Here is a 25,488-nt window from a genome sequence, read left to right on the forward strand (position 1 = left end):
GCGGAGAAGAAATTACCTGGAAACAGGCCAACTCCCTGTGAACAGCCCCAATAGCTACTTCAACCGGCAAGGTAACCTGCGGCGGTTGCAGGGGCCTGCCATCTATTGCAACCAATGGAGTAACTCGAGCCTGCAGAGGAATGGAGTACTGAGTCCGGACCGGACAGGACTGCCGAAAATGCCCACTGAGACCACAGTACAGGCAGCAACCCTCCCAACGCCGAGAGGCCCGCTCCCCCTCGGAAAGGCGAGCAAACCTTGTGAAGTGAAGGCCTCTCCCTGAGCCTGGTGTCAATCAGGATTAGGAAGGAAATTAGTGCTTCGAGCTACACAGGCAGTTCTTTGGCTGCAATCTTGTCCTTCAACGCATCTGAGAGACCATGAGAGAAAGCAGCCACCAGAGCCTCATTGTTCCAACCCACCTCTGCCACCAGGGTACGAAATTTTATGGCGTACTCGGCAACGGTCCGTGAACCCTGATGCATGGACATGAGCAGCTTGGCAGCAGAGGCAGAGCGAGCAGGCACATCAAATACCCTACGGAAGGAGGCAACAAAACCGGCAAAGTCGTGAATCACAGGGTTATTGTTCTCCCATAAGGGATTTACCCAGGCCAAGGCCTTGTCCGAGAGCAGTGAGATTAGGAAGCCCACCTTTGACCTCTCAGTAGGAAAAGCGTGGGGTATCAACTCAAAATATATGCCCACTTGGTTAAGGAAACACTGACTCGGCTCACCCCCAAAGCGCTGTGGAAGGGGGGCTGAACCAGTCATACCTCTGGGCACCGCAGGTTCAGCAGCAGATGCAGAGGTAGGCGCAACAACCAGAGCAGCAGCGGGAGCGACCACAGGAGTGACAACCAGCCTAATTGCACCAGGAGCAAAGTGCGCTGTGCGTGCAAGCAGCGTCTGCAACGCCTGAGCGAACTGATCCAACAAGAGATCCTGCTGATCAAGTCTGGCAACCAACATAGGGAGCGAGGGCGTACCTGCACCGTCATGATTCATGGCATTACTGTAGTGTCAGGGAGTGAGGAGCCAGACACACAAGGAGGTGCAATTAAAGGTAGGTTTACACAGAAACAAGGCAAGAGTCTATGCAAGTCCAACAGCAACAGCGGATGACTTGGTAGGACAGAAGTTCTCCTGCCGAGGTCGTCTTCCAGGATAATCAAGTCGAGAACCAGCGGGAATTGTAGCCAAAGCCGGGGTCAGAAGCCAGCAAGAATGGTCGCCAGAGCCGGGGTCAGAAGCCAGGAGGAGTCTTAGCTGAAGCCGAGTTGGTATCCAGGAGAGCAAAGAGTTAACTAAACAGGAGCTTGCTGCTGTGCAACAGACAGGACACGAATGCAATGGACAGCTGCAAACAGCAGACTTAAATGTAATAAGCCGCCACCTCCTGGGAGGAGCCGCAGAGGGCTGAAAGCATAAAGGATCCCACAATGCTTTGCAGACCTAAGATGGATGCCAGCACATAGAGCCGCACAAGCCCTGAGGAAAGGTAGGACCTTGATAGATACTTTGTACACAGCGCTGATTTGCCACCTGAATGTGAGTGCAATACCTTATGATAATAAACATGTTTTATGGTTTTATGCAATGGTTGCCCCTTTGTCTTTCTGTGCATGGCCATACTGAGAGGTATTACTGTGAGATTAAGAATGAGGAGGAATTGAAGGTGATACTTCCATCCAGTACCATGGTTTAACATCTTCCATTTCTGAGGGATTTGGTGGATACATTCTCATTCATTTGCGACCCTTATATAATGGTCCATATGTTCTGCTAAGAGTCCTACCATTTTCTGGTGGTGGAGCACTAAATACATTGAAGACACGTGGTGATCTATTATATGGTTCATAACACTGGGACTATTAATTTTGGACTCATTTATCTTATCACCTATATGGATATGACAAATTGGAGTTGTCACACTTGAGAGTGGCAATTTATCTATAATATGTGCAGGGCACTGTTACTGATTTGTGAAAGGGCCAGGAGGCTAATGTGGATAAGCTTAATCACCCGTGACAGAACAATCTGCAGTTTTTAGGCTTTCCTGAGGGTTTTGAATCCTTCATGGAACACTGGCTCATTTCCAGTTTTGGCACTACAATTTCCCTCTATTATTTGCTATTGAATGGGCCCACAGGGTTCCCCTACACCCTCTGCCATTGTGTGCACCACTATGCCTGATTCTCATTCAAATGCTTTATTATTGTGATAAGAAAGCTGTCCTGTGGGCAGCCAGGGAGAAAGGTCAGATATCCTATCATGGAAATAATATTGGTATCTTTCTGGACTTTTCTGCTGCATCTTTCCTCCCTGTCAAGATTTACAGATGTCCTACAGTATGCTAGAGCATTGATAGAGGATAGATCCTAAGAGTAATTTACCAGGGTATATCTCATTTCTTCACTGATCCTCAGGATGCTGCACATGATTTATATCTATAAATCATGTGCAGCATCCTGAGGATCAGTGAAGGATCAGTGTTGTGGGCCCCACAACACCTGCCCGTTCTAATTAGTGCACACCACCTTGCTAATGCTGGTCCTAGTGTCTGCATTTTGTAGTCATTTCCATTGTGTAGGAGCTCCATGGCAAGTTTACTATTTTTTGGCTTCTCCTTTTGCTGATGCTTCTCAATTTCTTTCATGTTTGACGGCAGGTGACTGCCATGGTCAGGGATGTAGGCACGGTGAGCAAGGGTCATACACAGTGAGACAGAAGCATGGTCATGAAGCAGGCTGGGGTCGGTACCAGGTTAGCAAGCAGAGCGGGGTCCAGTAGCAAGCCAAGGTCAGCACCAGGAGATCAGGCAGAGAGTAGTCTAAGGCAAGCTGAGGTCAGAATCCAGAATCCACAGAGTAAGGTCAGGAGCAAGCCAGTCAGTAGAAACAGGAACAGTCAGTACAAACAGGAACATAGGAACATGGATCACAGGAAGCTGAAAAACATCCAGTGATTAGTACACAGCAGAGTCTCCTTTAAATAGGCAGCTTGGCGCCAATGCAGGAAGACGTGCACGCCGATGCGTGATGACGCATAGAAATGCGCCTACATGTAAGTGCACGCTGGATATTAGCCTGGGCTTGTCTGCGTGCTGGTACACATGCATGAGCATTAGCTGCACGGGAATGAGCAGAAGCTGCACTAGTTTCCTGACAGCTCTTCTAAGTGCAGTAGGTAAGAAGGCTTTATTATACTAAATGTTTAAAAACACTCGAGAAATAAGAGATAAAAATGTTGGGGGCAGTGCACTGTGACTGAGATGGCAACACTGTGACTGAGCTCCAGGATAGTGGGACTGTCTGTAGCAATCTGAAGTAATCCATAGAAATCCTGAGTGCACAAACAGGGAGCTACACTGTCAGTTTAGCCCCCGCATCAATGGGGAAGAGAAAGTACAGAGGGGAGGAAAAACATAGGAGCACTCACAGAAATGGAGGTCACAGCTCTAAAGCTGATTTTCAGAGCCTAGTTAAGAAAAGAAGAAGACTGATGAATGCAGGGGGAGATGTAAGTGATTTTAATGTTGACTGTAATTATATATCTGAAAACATGGAGTATGGAGGGAAACTGGATGCTTTCCCAACTTCAAGGCAGCCTGTTATGGATAGTACACTAAAGGAAATGGTAGTATCTCTTATAGGAGCTTTGCAGCAAGACATGAAGAATTTAATGAGACATGCTAAACAAGAAATAGAGCAATTAGGAGACAGAGTTGATTACATTGAGCACAAGATGAGTGACTTTACCAATGCACATAATGATCTTGTAGCTTATCATATTGATATGGAAAAAGAGCTTAACCAACTTAAAATCAAAGTTGCAGATATGGAGGACAGATCACATAGAAACAACGTGAAATTTAGAGGTATAACGGAAACAGTTAAATGAGCTTAAGCAATTTATTGCCTGCATTATTACTGAATTGCTCCCTACAGTTACTTCTCAAGAAATTCTTATTGACAGAGCACACAGGCTGCCAAAACGTGCGCACATACCAGAAAACTACCCAGAGATACCCTGGCCAGAATAAACTTTTTCCATGTGAAGGATCAATTAATGGGGCATTCTCACAAGCAGTCTCCACTCCCTGATACGTATGCTAGAATAATTTTATTCTCTGACCTCTCCCAAGCAACAGTGCTGGCCCACAAAAATCTGAATACAATTACGAAAGTTCTTCGTAATCACAGCATAGACTATAACTTGGGCTTTCCCAATGATATTCTAGTGGACTACAACCAGGTCGCCTATTTCATTTCCTCCCTAGAAGGTTTGAAACTGCTAAAAGCATGGGGCAATCTGCCTAACAATGAAGGAGACTTTCTTGTAAAGCATGCTCCTGGAAGAATCTCTTGTCAATGGCAAACAAGTGATGGTCAACAAAAGCACTACTGGTGAAACATTTGTTTGCACTTATAGGATGTAATGACAGGAAGATGGTTTAATTTTGGATCTCAAACTCAGGATTTATTTAAGTACTCAGGAATCTCTTATTTACCTGGTTACTTTGTCCTACCCCTAGAAATTTAGTGCAGAATGTTCTGTACACTAGAGTTGGTTTACGACTCTTTTTGTTTTTAACTTTTAGTTAAGTTCTGTTTTTTTTCTGTCTTTTTCTTCAGGTCTACTACATATGACCTATACAGATCTGTTTTCCAAGCAGAAATTAGCTATTGTCACACTGTTTTTATTAATCCTATCAGAAAAATATATTGTATATGCAATACATTACACCGAAACCCATAGAAAAATTTACTTATACTACATAATCCCAATTAAAAAATGTTCTCTGAATGCTAAAGGGCTTTGGAATGAGACCATTAAATCTGAAAGTAATATTGTGTGTGTCCAAGAAACACATTTCTCATTGGATAAAACTCCAAGGTGTTCACACCCAAAATTTCCTTATATTTTTATATCAAGGATCAAAAAGAAGAAAAAAGGCGTTATGATAGCAATCAAAGATTCTATTAACTTTCAACGATTAGAATCTCATGAGGACCCTTTTGGCAGATATATTATACTAGTAATTTCTATCAACAATATTTCTTATACACTAGTACATATTGTCAAGGTCCTACCTTTCCCTAGAGGTTATGCTGCTTCATGTGCTGGCATCCATTTTAGGTTTCTGCAAAGCATGGTGGGAGCCTTTTATGCTTTCAGGCCTCTGCGGTCCATCCCCCAGAGTGGTATGGTTGATCACATTTAAGCCTGTTGTCTGCACTTGCTCTTTGCATTCGTGTCATGTATGATTGTGTTGCAGCAAGCTCTTGTTCTACTCTTGTGGCTCTCTTGGAAACTGACTCGGCTTTGACTAAGACTATTCTCAGCCTTATCCCTTTATCTGACCTCCCGTTGCTGAACCCGGCTCGTGACCTGTGTATTCTTGCCTACCGTTCTGTACTGTCTGTCCCACTGTTATCGACCCGGCCTGTCCGACTACGCTATCGTTTCCTATCTGGTTTCCACCAGCTATACGCCATTGGCGGCAGCCATTACTGCAGCTGGGGTTACTCGGGGGCCGCGACCTGGTCCCTGGCTGCGTCAAGTCCAAGTCAGGGGCCCTGGTGAAAGGCAGCCTGGGGCTTAGACTCCGCGCCCTGAGGGACTCTGGTCTGTGGGGGGTGGTTGTCGTCAGTCAGTGCGTGACCCTACCATTAGGCCTGCCTGTCCATTCCACCGCTCCTGCCCTGACACATATACAGTTAGGTCCATATATATTTGGACACAGGCACAATTTTCATATGTTTGACTCTGTATACCACCAGAATAAATTAAAATGAAACAATCCAAATTAATTTGAAGTGCAGACTTTCAGCTTTAATTCAAGGGGTTGAACATAAACATCAAATACACAGTCCCTCCATTTTCAGGGGTTCAAATGTAATTGGACAAATGAATATAATCATAAATAAAATGTTCATTTTTAATATTTTGTTGAGAATCCTTTACTGGCAATGACTGCCTGAAGTTTGGAACCCATGGACATTACCAAAGACTGGGTTTCCTCATTTCTGATGCTTTGCCAGGCTCTAACTGTAGCTGTCTTCAGTTCTTTGTGTGTGGGTCTTTTAGCCTTTAGTTTTGCTTTCAGCAAGTGAAATGCATCCTCATTTGGGTTGAGATCAGGTGATTGACTCGGCCATTGCAGAATATTCCACTTCTTTTCCTTCAAAAGCTCCTGGGTTGCTTTTGCAGTGTGTTTTGGATCATTGTCCATGTGTACTGTGAAGCGCCATCCAATCAACTTTGCTGCATTTCAGCTGAATCTGGGCTGACATTATACCTCTAAACATTGCAGAATTCATCTGGCTGCTTCTGTCACATCATCAATAAACACAAATGACCCAGTACCACTGGAAGCCATGCATGCCTATGCCATCACACTGCCTCCGCCATGTTTTACAGATGACGTTGTGTGCTCTGGATCATGAGCTATTCCAAGCTTTTGCCACACTTTTTTTCTTCCCGTCATTCTGGTACAGATTAATCTTAGTTTCATCTGTCCAAAGAATGCTTTTCCAGAACTGGTGTGGATTTTTTAGATGTTTTTTGACAAAGCCTAATCTGGCTTTTCTATTCTTCAGGCTTATGAATGGTTTGCACCTTGGTGAACCCTCTGTATTTGCTCTCATGAAGTCTTCTCTTGATTCTAGACTTTGACAATGATACGTCCACCTCCTGGAGAGTGTTCTTCACTTGCCTGGATGTTGTGAATGGGTTTTTCTTTACCATAGAGAGGATCCTGCGATCATCCACCACTGTTGTCTTCTGTGGTAGTCCATGTCTTTTTATGTTGCTGAGCTCACCAGTGTGGCCACTCCTAATGTTGCTGCTATCTCTCTGATGGATTTGTTTCGTTTTTGAAGCCTTACAGTGGCCTGTTTCACTTGCATGGACAGCTCCTTTGAACTCATGATGTAGGTTCACAGCAATAGCTTCCAAATGCAAATACCACACTTAGAATCAACTCCAGACCTTAGCTTAGTTGATGAAGAAATAACGAAGGAGTAGCCCACACCTGGCCATGAAACAGCTTTTGATTCAATTGTCCAATTACTTTTGGTCCCTTGAAAAAGGGGGATGGCTACTCTTAAGAGCTGTAATTCCTAAAGCCTTCCTCCAATTTGAATATACATACCCTCACATTAAGTCTGAGAGTGTGCACTTTCAGCCCATATCCATTATACAACTATAGCTTGAATATATATAATATATATGGACCTAACTGTATATGCCCCTGGACGGAAGGTAGGCAGAACAGAACACACAGAGTAGATGGCAAACACACAAAGCTTTATTGAGGCAAACAGATGACAGTCACTGAATAGGTGAGTTCGCAGGGAGGGTGAATATGCCAGTAAAGGGTGGCAAGGAGGGGCCAACACACTTAAATTCCAACACCGAGAGCCAAGGAAGAGTCTCTGTAGCAATTGTAATCCAACAGGGGGGTGGTGTGAGTCTCTCTAGCAATTGTAACCCAACGGGGGGAGGGTGGGGGGTCAGCACAGGAACAGTTCAAGTGAAGCAGGGGGAGAGCATGTACTCACGGATCCGACAGGGTGCCTGGTCTCCCACTGGGGGTCTCTGAATCTCTGGCAGGCAACTTGCAATCTCTCCCCTAGGCTGGGGGTCTCTGGATCCCTGGCAGCTAGCAGGCAGTCCTGTACTCTCTCCCCTAGGCTGGGGGACTCTGGATCTCTGGCAGCCAGCAGGCAGTGGCTGGAGGTCTCTGGATCCCTGGAGGCTTGTAGGCAGTCTTCCCCTGCTCTGGGGGTCTCTGAATCCCTGGTGGCTAGCAGGCAGTCTTCCCCTGCTCTGGGGGGGGGTCTTAGGCAGGCTTGGGTCTCTGCAGAGTCTGGCCACGAAGGTCCTGCGGCAGCTGAGGCTCCTTCAGTGGCTGCACAGCTTTAATCTGACAAATGGGAATCGCCAAGAATGTCCATTATCTCCAATAATATTTTCACTAGTCATCGAACCTTTTCGCAGAATTAACAAGTGTAGCTCGGGGTAAAGTTTCAGCACCACAAGCGCTAACCCCGAGCTACACCTTGGAATACCCTGCAGCGTTGCTCCGGGATCCCTTCTGCACTTACCTTGTCCTGCGCTCCCGTGATGTCTCCCCTGCAGCGTCCCCAGCCATGTCCTCCGGCCGATGCCGGCATCTGTTCCGTTCCCTGCGACGTCAGGACGTACGGGGATGGAACTGGGGGGAAATTTAAAAATGTCAAAAAGTGACATTTAGTGAATGTCACTTTTACACTAAAATCACATAGTAAAACATTACTGTATCAAACCATTTCTTTTACAAAGAGTTTTATTGAGGGTTAAGCAAAGAAAATACAGACATTCAAAATACAAGTTCAATAACCAACAAATAAAAATTGTACTGGGCAAATGGAAGCCTTTTCAAGGTATACATTGATAGGTGCATAAACTGAAATGCTTACATAAGAGTCTTTTAGGAAAGGATGTGGGAAGGAAATGGGAAGGGAACATTAAGCAAACCAATGTAGTTCACCGACAATAAAGACTCTATAAGAAATTGTTTTACAGCATCAACATTATAGAAAACATGAGAGGCACAGAAAAAAAAAAAACCCTCCAGAGAATGATACATGTTCTAAACCTTGGATGCGTAAAGGGATCTAGGTTGCAAAGATAGTATTGCAGATGTAACCCAGAAAACAGCAAACACAAACCGTAAAATATGTTTAAAGGCAGATTGGACAGAAGGATAAAAGAGGACAAACAGTAGAAAGACACGGACAAGAACAACATCAAAAAAAAAAAAAAGAATAAGGGGGGAAAGAGGGCTCCGGGGCGCTCACAGCAGACTCCATTCTTATATCGACAGAAGGGACTGATCAAATCTTGAAGGTTGAGCTATATCCAGCCAGGGACGCCAAATCTGCAAAAATTTTGTATGGGTATCCAACAATATGGCCGTCAGTTTTTCATTAACCATTATGAAGTTCATCCGATTTTTAACTGCCTCAAAACTAAGGAGAGGAGTTTTCCAAGCTCTCGCAATTGTCAATTTAGTTGCCATAAATAAGTGTGACGCCACCTGCCGCTCAGAACGGAGGAGGCCCCCCAGTGGTTTAAATAGAAGTGCTTCATATGGGTTACGCTTAATGTCCGTGTGAAACATAGTGCGAAGAAGGGCATACACCCTAATCCATAGTCGGCTTACTTTAGGGCAAGTCCACCAGATGTGGGCCATAGTGCCCAATTGTTGGCATCCCCGAAAACAGACCGGAGAATATGAAGGGATAAAACTAGCTAGACGAGCAGGCGTATAGTACCATCGGTAAAGAATTTTGTAAGCATTCTCAAGGATAATGACATTCCTGGAACATTTGGATATTGCTTGGGTCATGGTCTGCCAATCCTGTTGATCCAAGGACCCCCCTAATTCAGACTGCCAGCGTTGGTGATTGGTGCGAACCGGAGGGGTTCTAGAAGATATAATAGCGGAGTAAATCAAGGAGATCAAACCCGGGGCATGAGGTCTATGTCTACACTGGCTTTCAAAGGGGGACAGACGGTAAGGACCCGGGAGCGAGAGTATTAGTGTATTAATAAAGTGACGAAGTTGAAGGTAACCAAAATGTTCTCGTAAAGGGATGTTATAAGAAGAGCGTAAAGTTTAGAAGGTAATTATTCTAGTGGGAGATAGAAGCGAGTGAATATCATAAAAACCATGTGTCTGCCACCAGGCAAACTGTCTAGGATTATCACTTCCCGGAGGAAATAATGGGTTATGGAGTAGACGTAACAACGGCAAGTGAGGGGAAATAAGGCCAGCGGAGTATTTAATAGAATCCTAAAGACGTAACGAAAACGTCAGGGTCGGGCTAAGGGTAGATGGACGTTGAGAGATAGGAAGCCATGGCAGGGAAGAGAGCGGTATCGGGTGAGAGTCCACCATATCCACAACACAACAGCCCACAGGGGGAAGTGGTGAGATGCATGAATATGGGCTAGAGGGGCAATGTTAGCCGCCAAATAGTAGGACTGGAGATTTGGAACAGATAACCCACCCACACTCCGTCGCGCAAATAAGATATGTTTGCTAATTCTGGGTCGAGAAGAGCTCCAAATAAAAGACAGAAGTTTTCGCTGATGAGTACGAAGTATATGCGAAGGTACTGGAACCGGTAAAACACGAAATAGGTATAATAGTTTAGGAAGATAGGTCATACATATCGCATTAATTCTGCCGAACCATGATAACGGAAAATGAGACCAAGATGACAATAATTCGGACAGCTCATGAAAGACAAAGGGAAAGTTAGCCTGATACAGCCCATCATATGTCGGAGTAAGCTTAATTCCTAGATATGGTAAAGCGGAAAGCCATTGAAAAGGGAACGTTTGTTTCAAAGTCAACAAGAGTGATGGTGGGAGGGTGACCGACATAGCTCTTGAATTAGCAGGGTTGACATGTAAACCCGAAAGAGTTGCAAAAGAATCAAGAACCGCGAGCAAGTTGGGCAAAGTAACCCCCGGGTTCGAAATTGACAATAATATGTCATCTGCAAACAAAGACAATTTATGTTGGGAGCCCGCGGCCTCGATCCCCTTAATATCAGGATGCATACGAATGGCTTCAGCCAATGGTTCCAGGGCCAGGATAAAGAGTAAAGGAGAAAGCGGGCAACCTTGCCTAGTGCCTCTAGCAATCGAGAACGTAGAGGACTCAAAACCATAATATTTAAGCTTCGCTTGAGGGGAAGTGTATAGCGAAGAGATCCATCGTAGGAACGAAGGGCCAAAGCCAAAACGATGGAGGACCGATAGGAGATATGGCTAAGATAAAGTGTCAAAGGCCTTGTTAATATCTAAAGATAGGAGCATCATATCAAGTTTACGAGTGTGGGCCAAATGTTGCAATTGTAAAATACGTCTGATAGCATCTCCAGCCTGCCTGTGGGGAACAAATCCCACTTGGTCTTTTTTGATCAAACGAGAAAGGAAGTAATTCAATCGAGTAGCCAAAATCTTAGTAAGAATCTTCATATCGATATTGATAAGAGAGATAGGCCTATAATTTGCCCAGGAAGAGTGATCTCGATCTGGTTTAGGGATCATAACCACATTAGCAGTTAAAGAATCCGGGGAAAAATTTGAACCTCCCTTCACCGCGTTAAACATAGCTGCAAGGTGAGGAGCGAGCACATCAGCTAATTTCTTATAATATAGTGCCGTGTAGCCATCAGGACCTGGACGTTTACCCGTTTTTAGATCTGTTATGCATTGCAAAACCTCAGATACTTGGATATTACGATCCATCAATTCCTTATGGGCCGACATTAAAGTAGGCAGGGGAAGATGAGATAAAAAGTCAGAAATAGACTGAGGATCAGTTCGAGTAGGATCAGAATAAAGTTTAGCTAAACGATACCGGAACTCTTCCAAAACTGCTACAGGATTGCTCGTTAGGGTATTGTGACGGGTGCGTAACGATATTGGTTTGGGATGCTGCGCAAAAGAGAGCAGTCTACGGGCTAACATAGAGTCCGGTTTGTTTGCTTTACTATACCATTTCTGGCGAGTCCAACGCAAGGAGCGTTCAGCCTCATCCGTTAGGCAAAGATCTAACTCTATGCGGGCCTGATCCAACAGCCGACGGTTCGACGGGGAAGGTGACTGTTTAAATTGGGCAGAAGCTAACTTCGATTCCAACTGACACTGTGTAAGCTGTCTTGCCTTCTTTCGTCTGGAGGCTATTTGGATAATATGTCCTCTAAGAACTGCCTTGTAGGCTTCCCATAATGTCACTGAAGAAGAGACAGAACCGGAATTTAATTGGAAATATTCCTGAGACTTACGATGTAGTTCTGCCTGAACCTCCCTCAGTGAAAGCAAAGAATCATTCATTATCCAGGAAGAGAAGGCTGGCCTACTTAGGAGAGAACGGCAGACCACCAAAATAGGTTCATGATCCGACCATGGAACCATTAGAATAGAAATAGCGCGAACTAAAGGGAGGTATTTACGCAAAACAAAGGCATGATCAATTCTAGAATGAGAATGATGAGGGTGTGAAGTGTAGTCTTTCCCCTGAGGATGAAATTCACGCCATAAGTCTACCAGATCATGGGTAGTTAACGCACGTACAAAAGACTTTGCCGATGTAGAAGGGCCAGAACGCTCCGCTGGATATTTATCTACTGCGGGGTTTAGCACTAAATTTGAATCCCCTGCCATCAAAAGCGTTCCCCGCTGATGTGTAGCCAGGAGAGAACATAGGTGTGACAGAAAAGGTCCAGGATTAACATTGGGAGCGTAATAGGACACTATGGTAACGTCCACCCCATGGACCGTGCCCTGGAGCAAAAGATATCTACCATTGGGATCAGCAATATGCTTCACACAGACAAACGGAGTGTTACTATGGAAGGCGACCAATACGCCTCTCTGTTTAGTGGGGCCCGTGGCCTGAAATATCTGAGGGTAACGTGCATCAAAATATTTTGGGGCAGAAGTAGTAGAGAAATGGGTTTCTTGTAAACAAGCAATATCAACTTGACGAGCCCGGAGAAACTTAAACACTTTTACCCGTTACTGTATCAAACCATTTCACATACATTTTGTCCCTATGGCTTTGTCCTGTGTCCTGCCTGCATTTTTACTGTTCTTTATGCCTTGAAACTGAGAAATGTCCATGGCGTCCAAAAAGCGTCCCTTTATGTCAAAAGCGGTTTTAGATCAGCTAGAGAACAGCGATAGTAAATTAGAACCACTTGCAGAATTGAGTGATAATGATTCGTGGGGAAATTCGTCATCAGACACTGAAAACAATTTTGTGACTTTGCTCAGTGATGTGCGAACTTGGCGCTCTATTTCAAATGTCAGTGTTTTTGGTTTGATTATATTATTGAATTGAAATTATTATTATATTATTTTTTATGATTATTTATTAAATTATAATTTATGATTTGGTGTTTCAAATTTGAACATACCCGGGATGTTTACTAGACTCTTGTTCGGACAGATTTCAGTGAGTTATTCCTAAAAATTACAGGCCTACAATAAAAAAACTACATATTGCCATGCAAAAAAATGTACCACTTTTAGCACAGAAACACTGACATAATCAGACCACTAGGGAGGTATAAAAATAGGAAAAATTAACATAAAATTGGTTTGTTCGCAGATGACATTATGTCACTATCAGACACAGTGCTTTCCCCTCTCAAACCTTCAGAAATATATTGAGCTATTTGGCAGAGTATCTTATTACAGAATCATCGCAAACAAATGTTATGTTTTACCCATGGGGATCCATGCCTCCACTCTAAGATCTTTAAAAAAAAACAAAAGCAACTACAACTGGGATAATCCTTATATCTCCTACTTAGGGATATGCCTTACCTATCTAACTAACAAATGTTATGACATCAATTTCATCAATATAATGGATCAAACAGTTAAATATATGCAATAGATTAGTAAAATACAACTGTAATGAATTGGAAGGATTGCAGCTTTTAAAACACAAATTTTACTAAAACTCCTTTATTAGTTTAGATCCCTGCCTATTCCAATTCCACCAAAATTCTTTTTACAACTCAAAGATAATAAAGCAATTTTTTGGCAACGGAAAAAATCTAGAATTGCCTTCACTTTCCTCATTACGCCAAGGTCTAAAGAAGGCATGGGTCTACCAGACATATGAGCTTATTATTATGCTTCACTTGTAGATCAATTAAAATATTGGTGATTATCATCATAAGACTAATTGTGGGTCACTATCAAAAAGGAGGTTACAAAGTTAATTACCCCTCCATTGTATTCTATCACCAGCTCACTCCTAGTGTGGAGATATTTACTAATCAAAACAAAAGCTATTGGTTAGAACTGTGGATATACCTCTGCAAGCATATGCACAATGTATCCCTGAATTATCAGTTGACAATCGGATACAAGAAGGTTATCATTTTCTATCACATATGCCACCCCCTAGTTCTATTGTGGATAAATGCATAATATCCCAGATAACATAAATTTAACAAATCACATATTAATAGCAGATTTAGAATCCCCCCAAAATTTGGGAATTTCTTAAAACCTTTAATACATTCAAAGAAAAGGGAATTTCCTTTTTTTATGCATGGTTAGCTGGCTTTATATTAATGAAAAAAGCTATTACATGGTGAAGTGGGAAGCACAACGTGGCCATTGCTTCTCTTGAAAACAATGGCAACAGGCTATACATTATAACAAATTATCTGCATGTACTGAACATTGGTAAAATGCTAAAAAACATTTAAACAGATGGTATCTAACCACTATAGATTATTTAAGATATCCCCTTCTTGTAACTCTACGTGTTGGAGATGCAAATGTCAAAAAGGAACCCTATATCATATATTTTAGAGTTGTAAAAATATTCAGAGTTTCTGGAATTCTGTTTCAACTTTTCTAGTGTCCCTTATGGGCGTCTTAACCCCACTCACACAAGCAATGGTACTTTTAAGCTTAAATATAGAGACATACCCAACATAATTTAGAACTATTGTAATACAAATACTTATTGCGGTTAGTCTAACAAGTTCAAGTCTATGTAAATCGAATATTACACCCAATCTATACAAAGTTATACATAGACTTAACACCTAGGATAATTTTGAACTCATGCTTGCATATGAACTCTATAAACGTCACAAATGTAAACTATTATGGCAAATATGGACCTCTTATCTGAAAGCTAGACAGCTTAAAGAGCTTTGCAAAACATGATACATTTGTATTTTCATTCTTGCTCAACTTTTATGGATGAATCCTCTACCAAATAGGACACCTTCATTAATACTGTAGTGTGACGTTGTTTATTTTATTTTTTTATTGTGTTTTTTGTAATAATAGATACACTTGTTCCAGTGTGAACCCTATCGGGGTAACAGGTATTCGCATTATGCTATGGTTATTTTATTTTTCTACTGAAACTGACATGACTTTTACGGTCTTTGAATATTTGTTACTACTCTATTGATTAAAAAAAGAGGTAAAAAAGGCCCGTCCAATCATAGAAACAACATTCAGTGAGGGGATCTCCCGTTGCAATCCTGAGTGGTGCTTCAGCACTGACTAGAGTCTGGAATGCAGGAAGGACCGCTGTGCTGCGGGAACAAGTGTGGAATGCAAGCACCCAAATGTGACATCAAAGGGGGCGGTGACGCATTTCAGAGCATGTGCAGTAGGTCCTTCATCATGATGGGAAGGCTGATGAGCTAATGTTTTATAACGTTCAAGGCGGGAAGGGAGCGGGACAGAACAAATCCAGTATTACCCGCCCCGCAGGCCAGAGTACTTGGTGTCATTTTGGACTCCAACCTATCCTTCCAGCCCCAAGTCCACTCTTTAACAAACTCGTGCAGACTCCACCTCCGCAACATCGCCAAAATCCGCACGTTCCTAACTCCAGAAACCACTAAACAGCTCATCCACTCCCTCATCATATCACGACTCGACTACTGCAACTCCCTCCTCACTGGCCTGCCTCGCTGCTGGCTATCCCCGCTTCAGTCCATCCTGAATACGGCTGCCAGACTCATTCACCTTTCCAACCGCTCCGTTTCTGCCACCCCCCTCTGCCAATCCCTCCACTGGCTTCCAATTGCGCAACGGATCAAATTCAAAATCCTAACGCTGACGTACAAAGCTGTCCACCATACTGCCCCAAACTACATCACTGACCTAATATCCAAGTACCGCCCAGCACGCACACTCCGCTCCTCACAAGACCTCCTTCTCTCTAGTTCCCTGGTCTCCTCCTCCCATGCCCGCCTCCAGGACTTCTCCAGGGTGTCACCCATCCTCTGGAACTCCCTGCCCCAACCCATCAGATTATCACCTACTCTCCTCTCCTTTAGGCGCACCCTGAAAACCCATCTCTTCAGGGAAGCCTACCCCGCCCCCTGCTAACTTGCCGACCTCCTCCACTCTTCCTACCACTCCATCCCCCACAGCTATCTCCTCCTGTGCCACCATCCCCTCCCTCCTAGATTGTAAGCTCGAAAGAGCAGGGCCCTCGATCCCCTCATGTTTTGCATTGTATTGGTATTGTTCTGTCACACGTTCTGTTCCCCTCTGTAATGTACAGCGCTGAGCGAACTATTGGTGCTTTATAAATACTGTATAATAATAATAATTACATTGTGCAAATACAAAGTAAACAATCTACTAAACAAATAAACTATACATACACAAATAGCAAATAAAACAAAAAGAATAGGACAACAATAAATAAAATAATAATTAAGATTAGAAAAAGTACAGCTCAAAAAAGGAAAATGACAGGGGTATTCAGTAATGGTGGAACTACAGGTGTCAGCATTTACGGCAAACAGTTATTGGAAGGGGAAAAAAAAAGGAGAAAAAGCAAAAACTTCTACTAAGGTATAGTTGGGGGAAAATACTATTGTAGCTAAGTGATACATGGTCATGTAAAGCAGTCCATAGGGATTTATACTTGTGGGACTACAAGTGTCAGCTTAACTGACAAAGGTAAATGGAGAAAGGAGGGATATTGTCAGTTACAATTACCAGAAAAAAGTGAAAACTTAAAAATATATACAAGTGATAGGGTCAACAATGCAGTTACTAATAAGCAGGGCTGGTGCTAGACTATTTTATGCCCTAGGCAAGGCCAGCTACTTGTGCCCCCCCCCCAAAAAAAAACAAATAAATAAAAAAAATTAAAAAAACAGTAGAAAATATTAAAATCAACAAAACATGAAACTGTTAAATTTCTTTAATTTGCAAAAATAAATGCCATAAGATGCTACCAGCCCCAATATTAAAGACAAAATCAGTGTCACGGACGGACTATCTGTGGCTGGCAGTGGTAGGGTGACAGTTGCTGTGAGTGGAAGATGGATCCAAACTCTGACAGATCCCAGGCTGGAATTCCCCAGGCAATGGGGGGGGGGGGGATAAAACACTGACAGCAGGCAGCCCAGCCCACACACACACACACACACACACACACAGAACATCTGAACTGAGCGATACCACACAGTGACAGATCCGACACAACACACCAACACTGACACAGATCAGCAGGCACTAGAAGAGCAGGCTGTGGGATCATGATGACGTGATCACTCACTGACACATTGCACATGTGATGGATGGCCAGTCGGCTGGCCAGGTCAAGCTCACACACACACGAGACATAAGAGTCAGACAGACCAGAAAGTGTATGTATGTATGTATATATATATATGTATATATTTTAGAACAAGTAGGAGAGGGCAACTTGCCTAAACAAAAGAGGAGACAAGGGATGTAGTATAATCTGTAAAAAAATAGTTTATATTACTTTATCTCAAGAGGAAATAACTGAGGGTACCTGCAAGTTCCTCCCATGCCTCCTCCGTGAGCTCTGGAATGTCCTGATGCAAGTGAGATTCAGTGAGATGGAATCTATCTGTTTTAGCGTGAAGTAGGGAGGAGTAATACACAGAGATAAGTTTAGAATGAGAAGAGATACTTAATTTCTCCAGAGCAGATGACTGTAATGATATGTTAACCCAAATTGCGCTGCTGCAGTTTGTCACAGTTTTAGATAGCAAAACAGGCTGTATAGAGTAAATTATAAACCTGTTGAAAATCTGAAAATGAGTGGAAAACCCCCAATAAGTATAAGTGAGAGATCAATTTAACTCCATGTCTAGACCAAAACGCCCCATCAGTCGATGGAAAAATTAATGTTGATGTGGGTTATGCCATAAAGAGGCGTTAGGTGAATACACGGTAACCGAGGCACGGGTCAGCAATTTAGAAAGTTTAAAAATTTGCTGTGTCATGGATAAGATGCTAGTATTGGGTGGCCCAGAGTGGATTGGTGGTGAATCAAATTTTGAAGCGATACATATGAGGTGAGAATAGCCGCTTCCAAAACTGAAGTAGCATTATTATCCTCCAAGTAAAACCACCAATGGGCATGAACCATTGAGAGGCTATACAATATGTTTGCAAGTTTGTAACAGCCAGACCTCCCTCTGAAACTGTCAACTGCAGGGTATCTTTTGTTATACAAGCGGCTTTACCTCCCCAAATAAATGATGTGAGGATAGAATCAATCTCTTGAAAGTAGCTTTTGGGAATATATATATTGACAAATTACTTCATATATAGAGGAAGAGAGGCAGGAAAATCATTTTAAGCAAATTCACCCGTTCTAAAAGATTGGTCCAAACCCTAACTGTATTTTTTAATTTACCAATGAGGGGGTCTAGGTTATTCTTACTGTATGGGTAGTTGAATTATGATTCCCAAGTAGCAAAAGCTGGGCTCTAGCTTGAAGGGACAGGAGAGTGGAAGAGGAATAGAAATAGTTTGGTCCAGCAGAAAAATCAACAAGCATCTAGAAGCGAAATTTGGTCTGCAGACAATCTTGGAAGGGAAATATCATATAAATAATCACCAAGCTCCATAATAGTATAATGGGCTCTAGCCTTATAAAAGTTAGAATAAAAGGACACAAAATGCTTCTACCACCCCCCTAGTCTGTTACACTATAATATCAGTAGAAGTCATAATTCTAGTATAGCGCTACCCCCAAAGGAGCCACTTGTATAATGTCCTGGTTTCCCCTTCCTTTGCCCCGCAACTAGGCGCAGTGTATTCCTTCAGCTAAATACACACACTTTCGCTCGTTGTTCTCAATGACCAGTCTAGGGGATGTTTTGTTTTTTTGGAGATTATAAACTTGGGATAGGGATGGGGAATTGTAGAAGGATATTTCAAATCAGAACGATTTACAGTGAGGGCATCGAACTGATCTCTTCATAGAACACTTATGAAGTCTTACCTGTCAGTAGATAGCAGGCTTCCCTTTGTCATATATAGCAAGAAAAAGTCTAGAAGTGAGCAAAGTCCCTTTTAGCAGTAGTAGTAGTTAGAAGGCTGCACTCCTCAGGTATAAGCCAGTTATGACAGACTGTGACAGCCCAAAGGTAACACAGCCAAGCAAAGTCCTTTGCAGTAGCAACACGCTCTTCGGAACACTTGCCAGTGTTTCCTTTTTCCAGACCCACGCTGACTATCGAGCACCAGGAGAGGTAGCAAGCACACAGTGTCCCCAAATTCCTCAATGTCAGTACTCAAAAGGCCCAAGGACAGAATGGTTGCCTCCTTCCATTTGTTCAAGTGAAACCCTTCAGTGATACCAGACAGAGCTTTGGCAGACAGCTCCCCTCAGTCAGCTTACTGAAGAACCAGGGTCACTTTCTCTAACTTCAGGCCCTCAGGTCAACCCACCTGAGGCCACATGACTGCAAGTGCCAGGCGTCGCTGCCTGCCTCCAGCCTGGCTGGTGCAATCCGCTCCCGGGAAAAACCCTGAACCCATGTGCTCTCAGAACATAAATACCACTCCCAGCATGCAATGGAACTGCATTCTCCTGCAATTGACAAGGGCTATATCCATATTCATGCTGTTCATTTACCTAGTCCCTACCCATGTTCTGGAAGGCTCTCATAGATTCCTGAAGGCAGGCAGAACTCAACAGCATCAAAGCAGCATGAGCAGACCTAACTAATGAATCACAGCACTCTGTTAAGCAAAATGCACACGGACAGCCTCTCTGGTAAGCAGAGAAACACAGCTATGCTTAACCTAACTATACACATCCTAGCACCTAACTAGGAGGGTGCTACACTAGGCTGATAGTCAGGTCTGAAGAGGTATGCCAGAAAGCGGCTGTTTTTGTCTGCAAACTTGAATATCCACTAAAGTGTTACTAAACCCACAACAGTAAAATCAGTCTGTATATGTAGTAAAGCATGCTTGTTATACTCACTATGGAACCTAAGGGGTTAATCCTCTGCATTGTGTAAAAAGGCTGCCTCTCCTCTTGTTCAAATGTCCATGCTGATAAGACAGACTGAACCCATAGCCCTTCTGCACATGCTCAGTTTAGTGTGTATTGCTACAGAAATATATATATTTTTTTTTACTTGGGAGAGTGTATGTGATCAGCACAGGGCTAATCAGCACTTTCCAGACAGAGGTCAGGGGTTTTGCATCCTCCTAGAGCAGAAAGAAAACTCCTCTTACAAGCTTAAACCAGTGCTCTGCTGAAATCACAAGACAGCTCTAACTGCTGATGAGAAAAGGTATTTAGCACAGCAGTTGGCAAATTTTACCTTATGGTATGGGAATGCTTGCCCATTAGAAAATTCTGATCAACAATAACTGCTTTTATTAGTTCAATTATACAAATACCTAATATATATATAATGTAACCCACAACAATGTCTCTTTGGATATTTAGATGATGATACTCTCCCTAAGTGTTTCTAAGCTCTCCCTAAGCTTTTTGTGTTTAGTTCTATATTATGCCAAAAAATCAATATCTATACACTGGAAATCCACAGCATCCCCCACTGTAGCCTCTTGGCTCACTTCAGTTAACTGGGCCATTCCACTATACAAATTAAGGGCTTGTTAGATGCAAGGGCTTGTTAGAAAATTTCACATTTCTGGGACCCATGGGTGTCACCTGAACATACTATTTCACCTGCTACTTCGGATTAGATATATTGACCTAGATGACTTTGTTAGTTTATAATGCCTGTATTTTAGGATCATGGAACGCCAGCTTCCCTTCCTTTGCTGTTCGATACCCTGAAATTTGTTTCTTGAGATACTATGCATATTGTTTTCAGCTGTACAGGTGTAAAGTGTGTATATCCTTTTAACTTGCTGACAGTGTACTCAGTGGACATTTTTCCTGTTTACTATGAGCGAAGCTTGCTCTTTATGTTGTAACTTTAATTTTGTATTCAATAGTTACCTTAAAAAAAAAAACAACAGTACTTTAACATTGTTCGGATTAACAATATTCTAAAAGTGTAGCACCCTCCTAGTTACGCTAGGTGGTGCTAGATCCCGAATGGTTCTGCAGAAGCTGAATAGCAGCTTAGATGCAATTGCCAGAGGGGTCAAATTCAGGTCAGGGCTGAGAGACTCTACAGGCCAGACCTCTGGAATTTCCCCCTGCTCCGAGGCTTTCGAAGGAGGCAGTGGGTGGATCTGAGGAGTGGTTGGCTGCACTTTTGAGGGACCTTAGCCAAACCCCAACAGGAGGCTTGGCAGGGGGCCAGACTCCCTTAAAAGTAACTATATTACAACATATACAATGAAGGGGGGAACACAGATAGGACAGGAGATGCAATGAACTACCAGGGGTTGGTTCAGGAAGGGGGCCAGAACTGAACAAGGGGAGCAGATATGAGGTAGCAGGGTGCAGGCACTGGAACCAGTGGTGTATTTTGGTTGTGTGCTGCCCTAGGCATGACTAAAATTGGGCACCCCCCCTTATCTAAATTTGTCTCACCCCTTCTTGGTTAAGATCCACCCTTTCATCTGTAAATTCCAGATGTATGAGAGGGATAGATGTATGTATGTATAAATGGATGAATGGATGGAGGGAAGGGTGGATGAGGGGATGGATGGACAGATGAATGGATGGGTGAATGGAAGGAGGAATGGGTGGATGAGGGATGGATGGGTGAATGGTAGGAGGGAAGGGTGGATGTGAGGAAAGATGTATGGATGGAAGAATGGAAGGGAGGTTGGGTTGACAGATGTATGGAGGGATGGGTGGATGGATGAACGGAAGGAGGGATGGGTAGAAGGATGGATGGGGGGATAGATGTATGGGAGGGATGGGTAGATGGATGGAAGGATTAATGGGGGGACAGATGTATTAAGGGATGGGTGGATGGATGTAGGTGCAGATGGATGGATGAATAAAAAGAGGGAATGGCAGATGAGGGGATGGATGGGTGAATAGAAGAAGAGAAGGGTGGATGGAGGGACAGATGTATGGAAGGAAGGGTGGAAGGATGAATGGAAGGGTGGATGGGGGGACAGATGTATGGAGGGATGGGTGGGTGGATGGATAGATGGACAGATGTATAGATGGATGAATGGAAGGAGAGAAGTGTGGATGGGGGGGACAGATGTATGAAGAGATGTATGAAGTGAGTAGCTGTCATGAACTTACCTGGTTTCTCTGGCCTCTACCTCCCACTGCAGAAGTAGATTCTCCTGAACACCCCTAGGGCATGCCTCTCACACAGGGACTGGCCATCCTTGCTGGGGCTGCTGCATCTCTTGGAAGTACACACCCGGTCATTGTTGGACTCCCTGGCCTGTCTCTTCTGTTGGATGAGAGAGCTCGCTATAGGTGCAATGTTCCTCTTCTCCAGTGTCCCACGATACCCTGCTGTCAGGGGCAAGGATGCCGCTTCACAGCATATGTAACTCTCAGCTTGTAGCAGGATCCCATGGATGTTGCTGGCCAATCAGCATCCTTCTAGCTGTTAACCTGGCCGGTCAGCACTGCAGGCGGCCCACTCAGCATTGGTGACACACACACATCAGTGGGTAGGACATGCAGTCCCGTATGGTCAGTCTGGGCCCAGTATTACCCCTCTGGCAGGTCCCCGCACCCCCATAGTGATGATGCTGCTCGTAGTGTCCCTACTCTTCTGCCTAGAGCTGAGGGGCAGTGCCCCCCCCTAAAAAAATGCAGCCCAAGCAAAATACCTTGTTTGCCTCATGGTAGATAATCCCCTGACTGGAACAGGAACAGGATCATGGTAAGAATCAGGATCAAGGTCAGCAGCAAAGTATCAATATCCAGGTACATAGCACACAGGCAAAACACTGAGATGCTTAGGGAAGCTAAGGGAAGGGTTATTTATCTTCCCAGCAGTCAGAATTAGATGAAGACTGATAATCCTGGCTTTTGGGAGATACCTGCTGGTGCACACCAGAACTATACTCTTCAGCACTGGAAACCACAGGGCCACTAGCAGGAGATCCAGGTCCTGACAAACATGCAATGTACCACCCAATATGTATATAGCTCTCCACATTTATATATTATATACATAATCTATGAAATGGATTTAATTTAACACTGGTCACTTTCATTACTCATATAAGTGAATGTTACATATATTTTTGGTTTATTAAATTTTGTGCACTATATATTTTATAAGGGGACTTCTAAAATATAGTGTACTTTACGTATATATGGCTCTGTACATATTTTATATTTAATGCACCACCCAAGCCTTGAAGTCTTTAACTCTGTGTTCAGACAGATGATATGCACATCTAGTTTACAACCAATAATGAAGATCTGCCAGCATAGTGAAGACAGGGTTATTTATGGTAAACATAGCACCCAGCCCACTCCTTAACCCCTTTGGCACCTCCCTGCCCTTTAAGGGTTTCAGAAGCTGGGAGGCAGGGTGGGGTTTAGGATCATGTGACCACCGTGACACGCCGTCATGGCGGTCACATGATCGTGAAAGGTCCCGATCGATACCTTTTACGTAGGTACCCGACATGTGTGCTGCGCTCTCAGCACATATGTTCTTTTTTAATAGAATGCAAATGTGCGGCCGCTCGGCGTCTAGGTCCAGACGCCTGGAGGCCGCACATTTGCGTTCGACCTGCGTGAAGAGGTTAACATTACATAGAAAGGGAAAATTAAGTAGGATTGATCAGTTTCTCTGAGCAAGTAAAATAGTAAGCAGCAATTTTTAAATACTTTGTTAAAGTTATGCTACATTAAAGGGAACATGGCAGCCAGGTAACTTCCAATTTCAAGAGGAGACCAGCAATGGTAGTCTACATATTTCTCAAATTACAGGATTTCTCTAACTAAGACCTAATAAACCCTTTTTTTTTTTTCTTGAAGGGATGTATGGAATAATGTAAACATCATTTGATTAAAGAATTTGTTGCTGTTTTTTTATATGGTGAATGATTTTCAGTACCAGTGCACCAAACATGCAGAACAAAGTATTTGGTTTACTGAATTATGAAATGTTTGGGTAATGAAACATGTCACATATTGACTATACTATGATGAACTAACTGTCTAATTTTGTCTGTTAATGTACAGAGGAGATTTATGGAAATGGTACACTGCCATTCAACACATCACATATTTGGCAGCCTAGAATAAGAGAGGTAAGCAATGCAATATACACCAGTAATTTTTATTTGTTCTATTTGTAGCACTTTAGGAGTCTTTGAGTTTTGTGTCCCCCTAAAACTCTGCACAGCCAGGCAACACACATTTTCTCCCACACTTTGCACTTTACTGGAGTCAGTAAACAGTCCTTGAGCTTGGTTTTGTTATTGTATTAATGGGTTTAGAACTTGGATGAGGTTGATGGGTGTATAGGATGCCCAAGGGAACTGCAAACTTAGCACAACTTAGAGCAACTGTGTACAAAATAGTCTAATGTAAGAGCATTCTTTGGTGTACCACCTCAAACTCTAGAGGAATCCTCCTCTTTACCCAACTGCCTGAGGGTATTCCTGGGCAAGGGGGCCCAGAAACTAGTTGGGTTTTCCACCTGACTGCCCTCTCCCTTATCAGTCACAGGGGCACTGTCCTTCCTGTTAGCTTGTTGGGATGGTGGCTGCCTTCAGGGCTTTTGCTGGGCTGTCTCCTTCCCTGCTGCTCAGGATGTCCCTCTTAGAAGACGGTGGTACAGTAGAGATTCCCTTTTCAAGCACCTGTCAGTAGGTAGGCCCCTTCCCTGGGCCCCCTCCAGCCTTCACTGCATCTTCCACCCTACTCACACTGCTCACTCCACTCCTCCCCAGGCTCTTTCATACTTAAGGGTTGCCTTGTTCACCATGCCCAGCCTCCTGCCAATGGATTGGCCAAGGTCCCTCAAGTATGCAGATCTAGCCTGTCCTGAGGTGAACTCCTGCCTCATTCACAGGCTGACTCATCCCAGGCTGCTACTCAGCCTCTGCCTAAAAAAAATAAAATAAAAGAACAGGCTATCTATCTAACCTGGAGGGTGTTACATCAGAACAAAATGACAGTGTTACACATTCCCTGTATTAAAAAAAACTATATGAAAATCATTTGAACTTAAAGTTTCATTTTGGCTAGCTTTTCATTAGTGAATTTTTACTCATCTCATGGTCCTCATAAAATTTCACAGGAATTTTGAACATGCAATTAAAGTATAATCCAATCCACTTCTGTCATGCAAGTTTCTCTTACAATAGGTTTATATAGAAATAAAAGCCAAGCTAGCATAGTAACATACAATCACAGTCATGGTGAATAAAACAATGACATTTCCATCATATCACAATAAAGCAACTGCATTAAAAAAAAAAAAAAAAGATTACCATTAGTTCTGTTTACAAATTAACACAGTGTGGCAAATTTGTCCCATGGTACTATAAAGGGGATCGTAGCCATGATGAAGAGTATCAAATTCAGAAATGCAGAAGGCATGGTAAAACCCCTCTAATTAAGAGTACTTTATCCAAGGGGATCATATTTTTAAGTTCATATGGTTTTAGTTAGTGCTTGCTGAGAGCACAAGTCACTCCTTAGCAATTACTTCATTTGTAGTTTAATAATCCAGCAAAAATACAATACATTTATTAGTAT

At 43.2% G+C, this 25,488-nt stretch overlaps 1 protein-coding gene across 1 annotated transcript in view; it reads left to right on the plus strand.

Moving 5' to 3' along the window:
* The window catches only part of SLC23A1 (solute carrier family 23 member 1), a 684,016-nt gene that overhangs the window by 74,548 nt on the left and 583,980 nt on the right, over positions 1 to 25,488 (plus strand). The window contains exon 4 of the mRNA XM_089660642.1: positions 23,965 to 24,032. Within this exon, the coding sequence (XP_089516768.1) occupies positions 23,965 to 24,032 (68 nt within the window). The remainder of the gene's footprint in view (positions 1 to 23,964; positions 24,033 to 25,488) is intronic.

This window comes from Staurois parvus, unplaced genomic scaffold (genome assembly GCF_062004578.1).
Source record: "Staurois parvus isolate SC_StPar_1 unplaced genomic scaffold, SC_StPar_1.0 ptg001256l, whole genome shotgun sequence".
Lineage (NCBI taxonomy): Eukaryota > Metazoa > Chordata > Amphibia > Anura > Ranidae > Staurois > Staurois parvus.